At 42.2% G+C, this 17,334-nt stretch overlaps 1 protein-coding gene across 6 annotated transcripts in view; it reads right to left on the reverse strand.

Annotated features, from left to right (window-relative positions):
* Nucleotides 1–813: 813 nt before the first annotated feature.
* Nucleotides 814–17,334, reverse strand: part of ip6k1 (inositol hexakisphosphate kinase 1) — a 120,041-nt gene continuing 103,520 nt past the window's right edge. For all 6 annotated transcript variants that reach the window (XM_041191262.1, XM_041191263.1, XM_041191264.1 and 3 more), the window contains 2 exons: nucleotides 10,674–10,849; nucleotides 814–6,232 (listed from right to left, as the gene is read on the reverse strand). In XM_041191262.1, coding sequence (XP_041047196.1) covers nucleotides 5,726–6,232; nucleotides 10,674–10,849 — 683 coding nt within the window. In that variant the 3' untranslated portion in view covers nucleotides 814–5,725. The remainder of the gene's footprint in view (nucleotides 6,233–10,673; nucleotides 10,850–17,334) is intronic.

A 17,334-nucleotide genomic window follows, 5' to 3' on the forward strand; every position in this document is an offset into this window, starting at 1 on the left:
TTAGTCAGCGCAGCACAGCCAAAGGAACTCACTTTGACATATTAATATGTGCCAGGAGGAAGGAAGGGGAATCCAGTCTGATAGGTAGGTTATACTGTTAACTCGATTTTTGTCTTGATGCTCTCTCAGAATGCTTCTTTCTGGATCCAAACCATAGGTCTTGCCCTACCTGCATCCCCTCCACCACACTATTCTCCTGCAGAATGAGATCTCCCCCTGTTCAACCAATCTTTCTCTTATTCCAACTCCTTCACAGGGAGACAAATTAAGAAACCATTGAGAAACTCTTCCTCCCCAAACTGGGAAAATGGAATCCATGGGATTCCCTATAATGTACAGCAGAACTCCCATGTCTCCCACTAAGCCCAAAGGGGAGCTATTACTGAAGGGTATCAGAGTTGCTTTATGCCCATACTAATATAAAAATCACAGAACTACTGGAACCTAATGGCCCCTGGCCTCCACCCACCCCCCAGTGAAACCAATTTCAGGGTAGTGATTGCATATACAAACTTACTTGAGTTGCACCCTCAGGCAACTGATCTGGGTACAAAAGCGCACTGGCCTGCTCCCCTCAATGGGGTTAATGGGTGGGTAGGAGACTCTGATGGCAATGCCACTGAAGGCCAGGAGAAGATGGAAGTTCTTCTTCTTTGTTCAAGATGGTCACTATCTAGTGCTTATGTGGCGTGAATGTTTTCGTGCCACTTCTCAGCCTAAGCCTCAATGTTATCCAGATTTTGTTGCCCTGTACCACATCAAGAGATTAACCATCTACAAGGTTCAACAGGCAATGAAAGATGAAGCAGAGAATTATGTTTCCTAAATGTATTTATTTTATACATAACTGTGACAACTGGGAGGTAACACTGTCAAACACAGATCACAAGGATACAGTATGCTCATGCCCAAAGATTCCTGAAGAGAGATCTACCATTGAAGATACAGTTGCACAATAGAAATACAGTGAAAAAAAACCACTGAAACTACTTTGAATAAATTAGTAATATAACAAAACAATTCCCCTGCCTGTTTGGAGCTGAGGGGTTTTCTGTCTGGTTTTAATGTGCAGAAATTTAACACTTCCCTGCACTTCTGCAAGATAGTTGTAGTAAATTACCAGGAGCTCAATGTGGCTTTAACATGAGTGAACAAGAAAAACATGTTCAGCCTCATCCTTCAATTCCCACTGTCTTCCTCCCACCCCTCTATTACTGAGTACCACATCAAAGCTGCAGTATCCCTTCTGATCAGGTGGCTTCAGCTCTTGGTACATCAATAGGGCACAGCACTCATCGTGAAAGGAAGTTATGCCACACCCTGTCCTGTTTCTTCATAGTTCACACAAGGCAGACTTGATATTCTGCAGGAAAATAAATTTGGCAGCACCGTGTGGGGTTAATTCCAGGTCTACATTTATAGACAGGCACATTTTAAACCCTACCTAGTTGCAAACAGCCAGTGGACAGTTGGAGAGAGATTCTGGAGATCAGCCCTTTACATTTGGACCTTTTGCAAAACGGCGAAGTTTGAACAATCTAAACAGAGCAGAAAACATACCTGGATTGGGCTGTTTCCTTCACAATGGGCAGGTCACTGTCTGTGCCATGATGTATCTTTACAATGTTGCCACTCAGGCCAGGCAGCTCCAGAGTTGAGCCTACCCAACATACCACTGGATCCAGGATGTATTATTGCTCACATCTCCATCTGCAACAACCTGGGGCTGACCAGGTACTCCTGGACAATTGAGGGCTTTCACAATCACAGTGCAGTTAATGCTCCAGGGACTGATAGAGCACCTATTGCTCCATGATCCTGGGCTAACTTTGTGCCATTCCATTCCTTCTTTATTTCTTTTAATTGCCCCTATATTTTAAAATAGCAGTGCTTTTTTCCCCCAAAAGTCAAACTTGCACTGTCATTTCTCTTTGCAGAAAATAACTGAAAAGGAAATTGGAACCTAACGTTTTAAAATGCTCAGAGTTGAGCTTTCTCTCATTTTCTGGGCCTGTCAACCTCTGGTCATTTATAGATAAGTACGGTGAGATGGCAGTATCACTCGTGATTGCTCCTCAGTAACGTACTGCCATAGAAACAAAGGGCCCAAAAAAGTAGACACAGCTCAGGATCAGAAGTGATCCTTAACTCATTTGTAATTTTTTTTGAAAAAGTCTTTAAACAACTAAGATACAACAATTTATTTATTTTTTAAAAACAAGGGTAGCCTGTACGTAACAAACCTAGGCCGCATTGCTCCGCTAAATACATTTCATTCACTGTCAATGTCTCAGAAGGTCGTCAAGCTACAGGCCTGCTCAAAACATACTCACTTCTGACAAGTTTGTCCAATGCTTCCCAGGAAGCATACGGTGATAGATCTATTAAGAAGCAAGAGGGCTGGAGAAATATTTAACAGCACTGCTTGATTGTCTTTCCCCAGGAGGTCAGGAAAGAAAAGAATGGCTGGACTCAGAGCAGCGTGCTGACTGGTTTATTCGTGAATGGGAACTTGAGTACTCAGAAACTACTGCACTGCTAGAATAAAATACTGCATTTATTAAAAATCTTCTCTTACTAAGCTAATGAACAACCAGCAACCGCTACTAAAGCAACTAATCAAATACCTGAAATGTTTAATTAGACTTCTTTGAGCAGCCATGTTGGTCCCCACCCATATATACCCCTGAAAATAAAAGAGATTAAAAACAATTCTGAGGTTTTAAAAAATCACTAATTTCCCCTGACAAGTCTCTTCCCACATGAACCTCTGCTGTCTTCAATGTCTTCCAATTTGAGAGGAACCATTTCTAGATCTTTGACCCTAGGTAGCGTGAGCCTCAATGCACATACGCCGGTGGGCTCAAATCCCCTCACTGCTGCTTGGTCCTAACTACAGAGCTACAGCTCACAGCATGCTGCATTAAACTGTGAGCTCCAGGTCAAAATAATGGTGAAGCTCACATGACGTTCCTCCCTTTCTCCCAAAATGTTGGGCACTGTTCTCTTTTCTGGAATGCAATGGATTACATGTATGGAAGGCAATGAATGGAACTTCCTTCTTTCCAGCTTGCAGTGGGGTCCCATCGAGGAGTGATGCTGCCATTTTCCCTTTGTCTTTGCCTTTTCTATTGGCCAACTGGGCTTTTGGAATAAAGACAGTTTAGCAATTGCTTCTGAGTGTCTACAAGCTGTTCCACAAGGAATGTGGGAAGAAGGGGCTTTCATAGGGATGGGCACAGCGTAAGGTCCCCAGCCACTGAGACCTGTAAACTCAACATTTTACACCCATTGAATAGCACCCGGCCTCTTCCAGAAGTATCCTGTTAATGATAAATGGATTTGGATTCAGGGCTACCTTTTGGGCAAGAAAGCTTCAAGCAAAGTGAATTGAGGACAGGGATTACAGATGCACAGAATTACATTTGATATTCTGCGCATTTTACTAATTTGCTATGATACAGTGTTGGTTCATTTTGGTTTTAGAATTCATGCTTTTGGAGACATTTAAAGATGTGCCAAGAACTTTTGGATTTATTTGTGTGCCTGGTGTGTGTCCTATGTGCTCATAGGGATGAGGGTCAGTAGGATGTGAAAGTCATTAGCTTAAATTTCAGTTTCTTCTGCCTACCACACATGAACATTCTTCACTGCTCTGCTCCATGGCTCACTTCAAATCAGCTGTGAGAATCACCAAGCTGAATCCATTTCTAGTGAATGAAATCACTGGAGTGAATTATGGTCCAATCATCTGGTCAAACAGGGTCAAGTGAATCAGTAAAGATTTCCTGTAAACTGTTTACAAGTGTTATTTTAGCTGGAAACTTCTCCACAGGCCTCTCCAGCAGATACTGCAGGCTCCTGCATCTCTCTGGTGTGTTCCATATATCATTTGCACGCTACGTACAATTCACCCCGTCACAGGTCCCAGCCTAGGGTCATAGTTTATTAACCAACTGGCAGGGTCAGAATAATACCAGGAGCTTGATATAAAACCTTGCTCACGGCTTAAAAAAAGGAGTGTGGAATTTTGTAAATCCACTTTCCCTTTGGAAGTTTGGCATGCAAACGTTCGATGCCAGGGGAAGGAAAAATGCTATGCCCTCCAAATCAGCACATGCCCATATTCTTAGATGCAAGTAGACACAATACACTGTGCAACTCCAAGTGTGCTATGAGCTCACAATAAAATGCTTACACAGGAGTTTGAATTCAAACCTAGAGTCTGAGCAGGCAGCACTCGGGGGTGGGGGGGGGGGGGGTTGGTTATTCACGTTCATCGGTCTCAAACAACTGCACTCTCTAACCTTGGCCACATGGACCAATGCTCCAGGCCATCTGCCGGTCAACTGGTACCTTATTCTGGAGAAAAGTGCCACAGGTTTTAGCTTTTCTTGAATTTGTCACTCAAAAGAGATACTGCAGCTTTAAGGGATGGACAGCATTTGTAAACCAGGGCTCTCAGTACTTCATGGTCTAGACTAGAACATACACTTCGATAAACAAAAATAAAGATTTGGGATCAACGTAACAAAATAGCAATCTTAAAAATTACACAGTAGAATTAGTTTGAAACTTGTAACTACTGCAAATACTTGTAAGCAAAGATGTGTAAAGTTAACATATTCAAACAAAAGGATGGCAACATAAGAGCTTTATATTAGGAACAGCTTACAGGTCAGTTTTATAAACACACCTGCTTTGTGTCAATGTGCTTTCCTACAAATTACTAAATGTCTCCACTGAATCAGCAGGACAGAAATAAGCAACTACATGTACAACAGGTGAAAGCCAGATCCTTCTGGGAATGAGCAACGGGAAATGGCTCCCACACTTCCGCTACTTCTGGTTACATTCACTGGAAGTCCGTTACAGTCTGAGCTTATTTATTTTCTGTCTGCTCACTCATCCAGTGTTGAAAAGGAAAGATTGCGCTAGCTAGGAGAAGAGCCTTGCTTTGCGATACTTGTAACTAACACCCGTACGAAGCTCTAACCCTGTTACGCACAGTCCTTTGCAGTAATCCAGCGTTGGTCCATAATCCGACTCTTGGGACGCTACTCTGATCTGTCTTCCGTAGAATGTGCAACAGCTTTCCAAGGAGCAGATGAGCCACAGGCTCTGTGCATTAAATCGCTGGACAGTGAGAGATTACCCCTGGCAAGGTACTGAAGGGAATAATATTCAAGGGAAGGAGTGAAATTCAAAACAAACCCGCACACCTGTCAGCTAAAGAACCTGAGTGTTAAATTATGGAGTCCTTCACACATTCAGGTGGTCGTAAATGAGGACATTTGTCCCAGCATTTACAAATATACAGCAATCCATGCAGTCTTGGTCTTTGGGAGCAGTATGAGAATTACCTGGCCTGCATGCTGCTTTGGTACCGAGTGGGTGCCCCCCACATTGGCACCTGTCATTGTATGGCAGGCCACAGTAAGTGAATGGCATTGCTCCCTTTACAAGATGCATTAGTGTCAGTACAGGCAGTGCTGCTCCATGTAACTATGTAACAGTTTTATACATTGGGATATAACAAACAGTTTGAACAACAAACTCGCTTTTTGTCTAGCAATTTGCCAGAAGTTGACAGTATTTTTTTCTGTGGCGTCATCGCTGCGATGAGTATCAGAGTAAGCAGTCATAAGTATGTGCTTGAGAGGGAGAGGTCAGCACCTATCCCCCCCGAGTAATAGGTAAAGAAATAGGAACAGTTTGGAATATGCTACTGATTCTGGAGTTGAATCTCTTCTAGGATACTAATGAGATTCTCCAGTCCGAAGATATAACCTTTGTCAGGTCCGTCATGCACAGTTTGATCATCCCGAAACCCCTTGAATGTGCTATGGGCAAAGTCTATCATTCGCACATCAATTTTCGGCAGGTCCTGAGTGCTGGTCGAGGAGGAAGATGAGGATGGCAAGGAGCCGGTGCTTTCCTGCAGGTTGTCTTGGTTCATTGCACCTGTGGGTTTGTGTCGCTGATCTGCCTTCCGCTCCTTTCCATCGTAGATAATCAACAAAGAGCTGGAGTAGAAGCGGTAAGAAGCTTGCTTCTCCAGAACCTCCTTGAGGCTACGAAGTTTCTGCAGAATAACATCAAACAAGTCCACACGTAGGTAACTGCCATTGTGCAGGAACTGATACAGAGCTTTGCCAAACCCTTCGATGGAAAGACTGCGACCATAGTACTTGTTCCTGCACACGTAATGCCCTGAGTCTAACTGATACACCTGAAAAGACAAAACATAACTGATAAGCATGGTCTCTTGGACAAGCAACTTACAGCACAACCAAACTGGCTGTTGGTAACCTGAAATACTCTGCATTTGTTTTCAACCTTTATATCCAGGTTGAGACATAAAAGTTCCCACCTACAAGTACTATTCCAGAATTTTACATAGGTCTCACAACCTAGAGTCTATTTGTAACTTCCCATTAAAAATAACTCTATTGCAAGAATTGTAATTCACACTAATGAATATTCTTATTTAGTGTAAGTTCTTATGAGTTGAGCAAAGGCTGAGAGGAAGTACTGAGACAGACAGACATCAATCAGTAAAAATAGCTATTAGTCATTCATACTCTTGTAGGGAGGAACGACAGTCTTCAATATAAGGGGGTTGGATTATCAGTAGAGATATAGGCAGCAAAAAGGGAAAAATTGAATGATTACTATGCGCAGGGCTACATTATCAGTAGAGAAATAGGCAGTAACACAAGGCTTTTACTGACAGGGGGTTACTGAATGACAATATGAGGGAGGTGGATTAACATCAGTCTCCTTTGGCTGCATCATTCCAATATTCACTGTAGAATTGGATGTGAAGAACTGTAATGTGAATATTAAGAACGGGTCAGTGAAGGAAGTATGTTTTTATAAATCGCTCCTTGCGTCTTCTCTCCTGCAGTTTGTGGTTTGTGCTAGGGTACAGTCCCACAAACTCTAGCAGCTTCCCAATACTTCCCCTGAACGGCTACCGTGTGATCTTAAATGTTAGTAGGCTAAACTGACCGTGGGCAAAGGATCACGCAATAAATGGGAGGATACTGAGAGGAATACAGGAAGTGAGACACCTTGGAGTGAATGGCCAAAGATCTTTGAAGGTAGCTTGGCAGATTGATAAAGATGTTTAAGAGGGCAAATGGAATCCTTTCATTTATTAGCTGAGGCACAGAATACAAGAGCAGGGAGCACTATATAAAACATTTAGGCCACAACTTGAGTACTTTGTGCAACTCTGGTCACCTCATTACAGAAAGGATGTAATTGCATTAGAGAAGGTACACAGGAGATTTATGAGGATGTTGCCAGAACTGGAAAACTGCAATTATGAGGAAAGATTGGACAGGCTGGGATTGTTCTCCTTGGAACAGAGGAGGCTGACGGGACTTTTGATTGAGATCTACAAAATTGTGAGGGGCTTGGATGGGAAGGGGCTATTTACATTAGAAGAGAGGTCAGTGACTAGGGGGCATAGATTTACCCTGATTGGTAGAAAGATTAAAGGGGAGGTGAGGAAGAGTTTTTTTCACCCAGAGGGTGGTGGGGTTCTCGAACTAACTGCCTGAAAGGGTAGCAGAGGCAGAAACCCTCATCTCATTTAAAAGGTGTCTGGATGTGAACCTCTAGTGCCATAACCTGCAGGACCAAATGCTGGAAAGTGGGATTAGGCTGGGTGGCTGAATTCTTGCCAGTGTGGACATGATGGGCCAAGTGGCCTCTTTCTGTGCTGTAAACTTTCTATGATTCTACGATTGGTAACATGACTGAACCCAATTTTCTCCTCCCTCAGTAGCACGATGAATACACGATGATTTGGAGTGGGCTCCCTGCTTTTGTTTCCTGTCCGTGGACACCTGGCCACCCAGTAGCAGACCTCCAGTCTATCTGCCGATAAAACTTCCTGACATGGGTCCTAGTCTTTGACTGTGACCCTCCTCCCATGCCATGGTTCAGCTTGAATTACTATGCAAGATATAATATATTCTTTATTATGTGATATACATCAAAAGACCATCTCTCAGTCAACTTCTATCCTGGGTAAAAAGCCCATGTTCTCTAGTCTTTGCCCATAACTTAGACTCTGACACTAGGGATCAAACCCATGGCTTTGCTCTGATCTGATTCAGCCCTCAGATGAGTCAGTGACCAGTGCTGACAGAGAAGGGCAAACCAAATGTTTAACAGTTTTAACTTGACTTCCTTGGAGGTTCTAATGCATAGTTCTGTGTTCCATTTCCTTTGAGGATTGGTGTTCTGCAGTGGCTGGGCACGTTCAGCATCATGTCTAAAATATCTAAACCTCTTTCAAGTTCTTACCCACTTCACCACTTTGTCTACCCATCTGCAGTACATTCTACCAAGAATAAGAAAAAGCTTGCATTTCTCCTTTTTTGGCCCCACGATGTTCCACAGCACGTCAGACAATTAAATAACTTTGAAGTGTTATATAGGTTAACAGCAGTAAACAATTTACAATGAGATAAATGGCCAGGGAATCTGTTTTTTAAAATGGTATTAGTTGATGGATGAACATTGGCCAAGAGACCTGGAGAACTTCCCTTCTAGTCTTCAAATTGCGTATCAATGGAAGTTTGGTTTTTCTAACTAGATATCTGGAGTTTAAAGAGGGAAAGGTTTTACTACAGCGCTACAAGGCCCTGGTTAAACCATATCTGGAATATTGCGAAGTTCTGGGTATATATAGAATATATTAGTCTTGGAAGGAATGCAGCACAGATTCACCAGAATTATTACAGGGCTACAAGGGTTAGATTATAAAAGGTTACACAAATTTATATTCCCTGGAATACAGAAAGGGTGATTTGATTTGAGGTTTTTAGGAATCTGAAACGAATTTGTCTACTGACAGGGAAGCCTAGGACAAAGGGATATATCTGGAAATCTGAACCAAACCAGTTGGAAGAGAAGTTAGAAAACACTTCTTCATACAAAGGGTGCGAGAAGTGTGGAACTCTCCCACAAAATGCAGTAGATACTAAGTTCAGCTAAGGATTTTAAATCCGAGATTGATAGATTTTTGCTAGATAGGATTACAAAAAGGATTTGGAGTCAAGGTAGGTGGATGTAATTAAGATACAGAGCAGCCACGATCTCAGTAAATGGTGGATCATGCTTGACGGGCTGAATGACTCACTCCTCTTCTTATGTTTTTAATGCAGCGGGACATTTTGCATCCACTCAAGCAGGACTACTATCTCATCCAAAAGCCAGAACTTCCTAAATACTACCCTGAAATAGCAGCTTAGATTAGGTACTCAGGTCCTGTATTGCAACTGGAACTAAAGAACTTCTGATTCAGAGGTAAGAGACTGCTACCAACTGAGCCAAGCTGACATTGTTCTGTTATAAAAACAAAAAACTGCGGATGCTGGAAATCCAAAACAAAAACAGAATTACCTGGAAAAACTCAGCAGGTCCGGCAGCATTGGCGGAGAAGAAAAGAGTTGCCGTTTCGAGCCTCATGACCCTTCGACAGAACTAGGTGAATCCAAGGAAGGGGTGAAATATAAGCTGGTTTAAGGTGGGGGGGTGGTGGGTTGGGTGGGGGGAGAGAAGTGGAGGGGGGTGGTGTTGTTGTAGGGACAAACAAGCAGTGATAGAAGCAGATCATCAAAAGGTGTCACAGACAACAGAACAAAAGAACACATAGGTGTCGAAGTTGGTGATATTATCTAAACGAATGTGCTAATTAAGAATGGATGGTAGGGCACTCAAGGTATAGCTCTAGTGGGGGTGGGGGGAGCATAAAAGATTTAAAAATATTTAAAAATAATGGAAACAGGTGGGAAAAAGAAAAATCTATATAATTTATTGGGAAAAAAACAAAAGGAAGGGGGAAGAAACAGAAAGGTGGTGGGGATGGAGGAGGGAGATCAAGATCTAAAGTTGTTGAATTCAATATTCAGTCCGGAAGGCTGTAAAGTGCCTAGTTGGAAGATGAGGTGTTGTTCCTCCAGTTTGCGTTGGGCTTCACTGGAACAATGCAGCAAGCCAAGGACAGACATGTGGGCAAGAGAGCAGGGTGGAGTGTTGAAACGGCAAGCGACAGGGAGGTTTGGGTCATTCTTGCGGACAGACCCCACCTTAAACCAGCTTATATTTCACCCCTTCCTTGGATTCACCTAGTTCTGTCGAAGGGTCATGAGGACTCGAAACATCAACTCTTTTCTTCTCCGCCGATGCTGCCAGACCTGCTGAGTTTTTCCAGGTAATTCTGTTTTTGTTTTGACATTGTTCTGTCATTGTTTTACCCAAATCTTTTGTCTAACTCATCCTTTAGTTTCCAACTTACCTCCTGAAATTCAAGCTTTCTTTAATTTAGTACTGCCTGCAAATTTGATCAGTTTGCATTGAATTAATGAATCTATTATTTAGTGTAAATTAGTGTGAACACCAACCTGGATGTCACCTCAGCATTTCTCAAATCCCACCACCCCCAAACTTGACCTGATTTCTTTAATAACTACCTAGTGCTTTTCACACTTCAGCCAATTTCTTACCCATTCAACAGTTTGAACGCCATGATAAGACACGGAGTTAAGTTTCTTTCCAGTGCAGATTTAAACAAAATAATTTACCTTGTACAGAATCTGTATGACACACCGAATGGCAGGCCGCATTTTATTATTTTAAAATGGGTCACTTACCTGCATTCCACACACTCGCACACCCAGTGCTCCCGAAGTGCTCAGCTCACATTTTCTCATCTGACGTGCTGCCTTCTCCTCAGATGCGTCATCTCCATGCTGCCTGGTCCCCATTTTTAGGTCCAGAATACAAGGATATCCAAATTGATGAACCACATTCTCCAGGAGCAGAAACTCTGAGGAGCTTGTTAAGGAATGTCCCTGCGTTTCCATCAGAAATCACTGCATCCAATCCTAACATAACAGATACAATAGCATAGTGGACTAGTCACCCAGAGGCCTGGACTGGTGATCAGAAGACACAAGCTCAAATCCCACCATAGCAGCTGGGGAAATTCAATTAAATAAGTCTAGAATAAAAAGCTGGTGTCAGCAATGGTGACGAAGAAACTATGGGACTGTCATAAAAAAAACCAGCTCAGTTCATTAATTTCGCTGTTCTTACCCACTCTGACCTATATGTGACTCCTGACTCACAGCAATGTGGTTGACTTTTAACTGCCCTTTGAAATAGCCTAGCAAGCCACTCAGCTGCATTCAAGAAGGTGGCTCACCAACACCTTCTCAAGGGCAATTAGAGATGGACAATAGATGCTGGCCTTGCCATTAATGCACACGTCCCATGAAGGGATTTTAAAAAAGCTATCACAGCTATCTCTATCTAAGGGCACTGTCTTAATAGGTTTCTTATTATTATAATAGGTTTCTTATGCTCCTTGAACATAAGATTAGCCCTGAATTTTTGCTTAGTACCTCAAGTCTTCCACAGATGCCACCAAGTAATTCTTGGACTGACCTGCCACGAAGAGGAACTGGAATAGTTTGGCCAACACCAAATAACACACTAACCCCTCAGAAACTGTTTTTGCGAGGGGATTTCAAACTTTGCACTGCACAATCTCTTCATCACGGTTTTCACTGAGAAAAGGAAAAGTCCTTTTTAATCTTGGTGTGTGTAGTAAGGACTAACCTATCAATACTGGCTAGCATGCCCCATTAGCATTCAACAACTCAAAAAGTATTTCTTTACCAATATTTTCGCTTTCCTTGATCCTGCCTTCGAACCCCTCTTGAAAGCACTGCCTCATGTTGTCTAATTCAACTGTCCTAAGTAGTCATTCTACACATACAAGCCTTGACGGTGAGTAATGGTGGAGATATCTGACTTTAGAAGCTGTGACAGCCAAGCTCATTCCTATTTTCACTGGTGTCCATGTGTTCCTCTTTACCAGGAGGATTCACTGGGTAATGATCAGAAGCAGGAATCCTGGAGAATTTTTATTCCAGGACGTTTCAGCCCAGCACGGCCCAAGGCCAACTATGGTGACTGGGGTTGGCCAAGATTGGCTAACTTAGCATGGATCAAAAACTAAACTTGGGACTTTCTGGGTTGTAAGATTTAGTACCACAGTTTCTTAGTGCACCTAAACACTAAGGGGAAGGCCAGCCCCAAATATACTCTTCGGTCCTGACTGTAAAGTGGCTTTAATAAAATTAATAACAACACTCCATTTTCTTCAGCCATCCTGCTGGCAAGAGCGGGGAAGAAAAATCAAGGGCATAGACCAGCATGAAGGACAGGAAATGGCAGATGGAGGGATAATAACTTAAGTGCATTCACGAGCACCTGCATGTTGCCAAAGGGTCTCTGAACGTTTGCTCACTGATCCAGGGTCTGTGGAACGAGGGGAACATTTGTCCCCAGTCTGTTATAAGCAGCACTCTTCCACTGCAACAACCCAGCTGGAGTGAGATGCACACAGCGCTGACAACATGTAATGCTGCAAAGCTAACAATGCAGAGTCTGATAGGAAGACATGAGTATATTGTATAAGGAAGGGCTAGGCAGACCAGACTAATCCCAGCATTTCCTAACATTTACTTGCAGTTAAAACCATTTAAAAAAATTAAATGGAGATAAATTTTTTTTTAAAAAACAGGAACACAAGCTTGCTCCAAAATCTAGTAAATCTAAATAATTAGGAGTCTTGGCTCTACCTGGTCTGTCCTATCACACCAAAGACTGTAGAGCAAAAATTAATAATTGGCTCAAAACATTACTGAGTTGCTCAATGTCAACAATTCAAAACCTCAAACTAATGTATCAGTTTAAACCATGTCATTTTTTCTTCACATGTCAGTGTACCCAGCTAGATATACCACACACATCACATCACATTCTCCAACTGTGAATTAAGCTCCTCCCCCACGGGCCTGCATTTCTGTCTGAAGCCTGTGGCTTGAGTTTGAAATCTCAGCTGGCGGTGGACAAATTCTGTGGATGTCGAATTTTGTTTGATAATGCTTCTGAGAAATGTGTTGGGATGTTTTATTACATTAAAGGCACTCCATATATGCAGGTTGTTATTGAAACATAGATTTCTAGAGAGTTGCTTTCACTGCAAAGGAAAAGACAAGTATAACAACAGTCCACAAAAGAAAACCATGCAGAGAGGGAGGGATGTGCATAGAAGAGAGAATGAAAGGGGCAGAGATAGAGACACATACATAAGAGAAAGATCAAAGAAAGAAAGAGAGAGAGAGGGAGGGACATGAGGGACAGGGAGAGAGAGACACACAAAAACAGACAGGTATAGCTGGATAGTTATATGCATCATGGTGGCTGTTGTTTCCATTCTTCTCTCGTAGAGCCACAATACACAGGTAGCTCATCTATTGCTGGAACCTTAATCTATGCTTTTGTTGCCTGAGGCCTTGAATAATCCAATGCTCTCCAGGCCAGACGTCCATCTTCCACACTCCATAAATGTGAGCTCATCCAAAACTTTGTGGCCTGTATCCTAACTGGCACCAGTACCCATTCACCCATTGCCCCTGTGCTCACTGACCTACATTAACACTTGGTCCAGCGACACTTCAATTTTAAAGTTCTGACCCTTGTTTTCAAAAGCCCCCATGGCTTCACCCCAACCCCCTCCCTATCTCAGTAATCTTCTCCAGTCCTACAACCTTCAAGATCTCTGCACTCCTTACATTCTAGCCTCTTTGTGTACCCCCGGCTTTAATTGCTCGAACATTGAAGGTTGTGCTTTCGGTAAGGAAAAAGAACATACCGAACCAAAGAGGTCACAGGTTTAGCTGCCAGGTTATACTGAGTTAGCAACCATCAACTAAAGTAATGGAAGAGTTAAGAACATTCACTTCAGAGGTTTAGGGATATGAAAGAAGAATCAAGATTTCCTGATCGTCATGCAGCTATGTAGGCATTGAGGTTGGCTGTATAACTTTCCCTGGTCATATAACCAGCCAACGCTCATACAGGCTGCATTGGCTACCTTGTACAAGGTACAGGAAGGCGGCTGGGCCACAGAACTGAATCCTGTCAAGAGTAAGCATTTCAGCAGAGAAAATCAGGAGAATCATAGACTGGATACAGCACAGGTCTTTCCACCATCATGTCTTTGTTGGCCCTCTGAAGGAGCAATTCACCTAGTGCCACTCCCCTGCCCTTTCCCAACAGCCCTGCAAATTTTTCTTTTTCAGATAATCATCCAATTCTTTTTTGAATGCCTCGATTGTCTCCACCCACTCTCAGGCTGTAGTATTCCAGATCATAAACACTCGTTGCATGAAAAAGTTTTTTCTCATGTCACCATTGCTTCTTTTACCAATTACTTTAAATCTAATCTTCCACCAATGGCAACAGTTTCTCCCCTATCTACTCAGCCCAGGCTCCTCATGATTTTGAACACCTCTCAACGTGCTCTCCTTCAAGGAAAGCAGTTCAAACTTCTCCAACCTTTCTGCGTAACTGAAGTTCCACTAAAGGAAACATTCTCATGAATCTTCTCTGCACTCTCTCTAATGCTTTCACATCCTTCCTAAAGTATGATGCCCAGAACTGGACACAATACTCTAGTTGAGGTCCAGTTGAGTGTTTTAGACAGGTTTAACATAATTTCTTGGCTTTTGTACATCATGCCTCTATTGAAAAAGCCCAGGATGCTGTACACTTTATAAATTATTCTCTCAACCTGTCCTGCCAGCTTCACTGATTAGTGCAAAAATACACTCAGGTCCCTCTGCTCCTGCACCTAGTTTAGAATTGTACCCTTTCTTTGATAACGTCTCTCTGCATTCTTCCGAATAAAATTAATCACTTAATACCTCTCTGCATTAAATTTCATCTGCCACTTGCCCACCCAATCCACCAACCTGTCTATGTCCTTTGGATGTTCTACAGTCTCCTACTCATGCTTCACCAGACTTCCAAGTTTTGTATCATCCTCAGACTTTGAAACTGTGCCCTGTACACCGAGGTCTAGATCATTAATAAATATACCAGGAACAGCAGGGGCCCTAACGCTGATCTGTGGAGAACTCCACTATAAACATTCCTTGCTGTTTCCTGTCAGCTACTCTCCCTTTTATTCCGTGAACTCTAACTTTGCTCACTAGACTGATGTGCAGCACTTTATCAAATACCTTTTGGAAGCCCAATGCACCACATCAACAGCATTACCCTCATTAACCCTCTCTGTTACCTCATCAAAAATCTCCAGCAAATGAGTTAAATATGATTTGTCTATACTAAATCCATGTTGGGTTTCCTTAATTAAACTGCATTTGGCCAAGTGAATATTAACGTTGTCCTGAATTATTATTCCTAAAAGCTTTCCCACCAACGAGGTTAAACTGACTGGCCTGTAGTTGCTGGGATAATCTTTACACCCGTTGTTGAATAAGGTGTAACATTTGCAATTCTCCAGTCCTCTGGCACCACCCGAGTTTAACGAGAACTGAAAAGTTATGGCCAGTGGCTCTGCAATTTTCACTCTGAATTCCTTCAATATTCTAGGGTGCATCTCATCCAGTCCTGGTGCTTTATCAACTTTTAAGTACAGACAGCCCATCCAGTACCTCCTCATCAATATTAAACCCTTCAGCTACCTAGGTCCTAAACCCAACTTCCCTGCATAAGCCTCTCTGATTGTCCACCTCTCTGTCCTTCTTTATGACATTGCTTAAAACCTATATTTTTGACCAACCTTTTGGTCAGCCGTTCCAATATCTCGATGTGACTCGGTGTCAAACTTTTTCTGATAATGATTCTGTGAAGTAATGGCATTTTACTTTATGAATACAAGTGGCAGTTCATCCCAGAGCAGCTTTGTCCTTCCCATACACAAAAGTCTCAACAATTCCTATATTTTGGAATGAAAATTCCTGGCCCATAGCCTTGATGAAAGCCTTTGTCAGAAAGCTAAAGAATAATGTGTTTTTTCCATTTCCTAAAATCTGCAGTTGCTTCACTCACAGCTCCACAATGGAAAAGCAGTGGACTTCAATTAGCAACTTCAACACACAACTTTCAAAAAAAGCATGGGAATATAATTCAATAATTCCTTGCCATCAGAAAAAGCAACAACTTAGAAACAGCTGTAAACTGCTGACTATATTTGTAATTGTAAAATAAATTAGCAACATATATCCTTCTGCTAGTTGAACAACAGCCAGGAGAAAATGTATAAAAACAAACTTAATGCATGTCAACCCTTCGGGACCTAAAACATGATGCACTGAGGCCTACTGACTAAGCAGATTTGTCAAAGCAAGGAGAAATTGAAGTGGTTACTGTCCAGGCTATTCTCTGCACAACAGACCTCATGGCTCCATTCATACAACTGCAGCATATGCCTAATGCATTCACATTGATAAGGCATCAGCTGATACGGAACAAACAGTACAGCATCCAGACAAGGACTCTTCAGTTCAAAATCACTGGCATTCACAAGGAGTCTGCTGTAAGACTTAAGACCACTAACCCCCATAACATTTATATATAATCAGACAAATTTTGATGCATAATGAGAATTTTTAACTACAACAATAACATGCATTTATATAGTGCCTTCAGCCTAGAAAAATGTTGGGTGCATTCAAATTATTAGGTGCCAAGCTAAAGGAGGACAACTGACCAAATGCTGGTGTTACGGACAGGAGGGGGATTAATTTAGACAGTCCTGATTTCTCCAATCACAAACAGAAAGGTGTTTTTGATTTTCTCCAACCTTTCAGTTTTGGAGCTATCCAATCCTCTATTAATAACACCACAGCAAACTTGAGACAAGGTAAAATAAGAAGGGTAGTTTAGATTACACACACACAAAACGCAGGAAAGGAGTTTTGCAACATCGGCCCCTTTTTGCACTCCTACACTAGAACAGGGATAAGGGAAAGAAAGGAATGCAGGGCAAAACAATGATAAAAATAAAAATTATGGTTTCACGTGAATGCAGAGTCCAGAGTCAAAAGTCCAGTGGCATCTTTTAGGTGGTTTTGTCTGGCAGAATTCCTGGTCTTGGTCCTAGGAACTTGATGCAGGTTGAGTCTGTTGACAATGTAGCAAAGTATTCTTGTATCCTGGGTATTCATTCACTTTGTAGGTGAAATATAGGGTTTTTTTCTGGAGGTCAGACTCAGAGAGATGGAGGTCAGAAGCAGGCTGCTAGCCTGGAGTCCGGTTTTCTCCTCTGAGGTTAATTCACACTTGAAGATAAAATTCAAAAGCTGTCTAATGGAAGGAATTCAAACGGCTCAAGTCTTGGTCATGTGACAGGGTGGTTTTGGGTCAAGCTATTAAGCTAATGAGACAATAAAAACAAAAAATACTGGAAAAACTCAGCAGATCTGGCAGCAT

Source organism: Carcharodon carcharias, chromosome 7 (assembly GCF_017639515.1).
Source record: "Carcharodon carcharias isolate sCarCar2 chromosome 7, sCarCar2.pri, whole genome shotgun sequence".
In the NCBI taxonomy this organism is placed as follows: Eukaryota; Metazoa; Chordata; class Chondrichthyes; order Lamniformes; family Lamnidae; genus Carcharodon; species Carcharodon carcharias.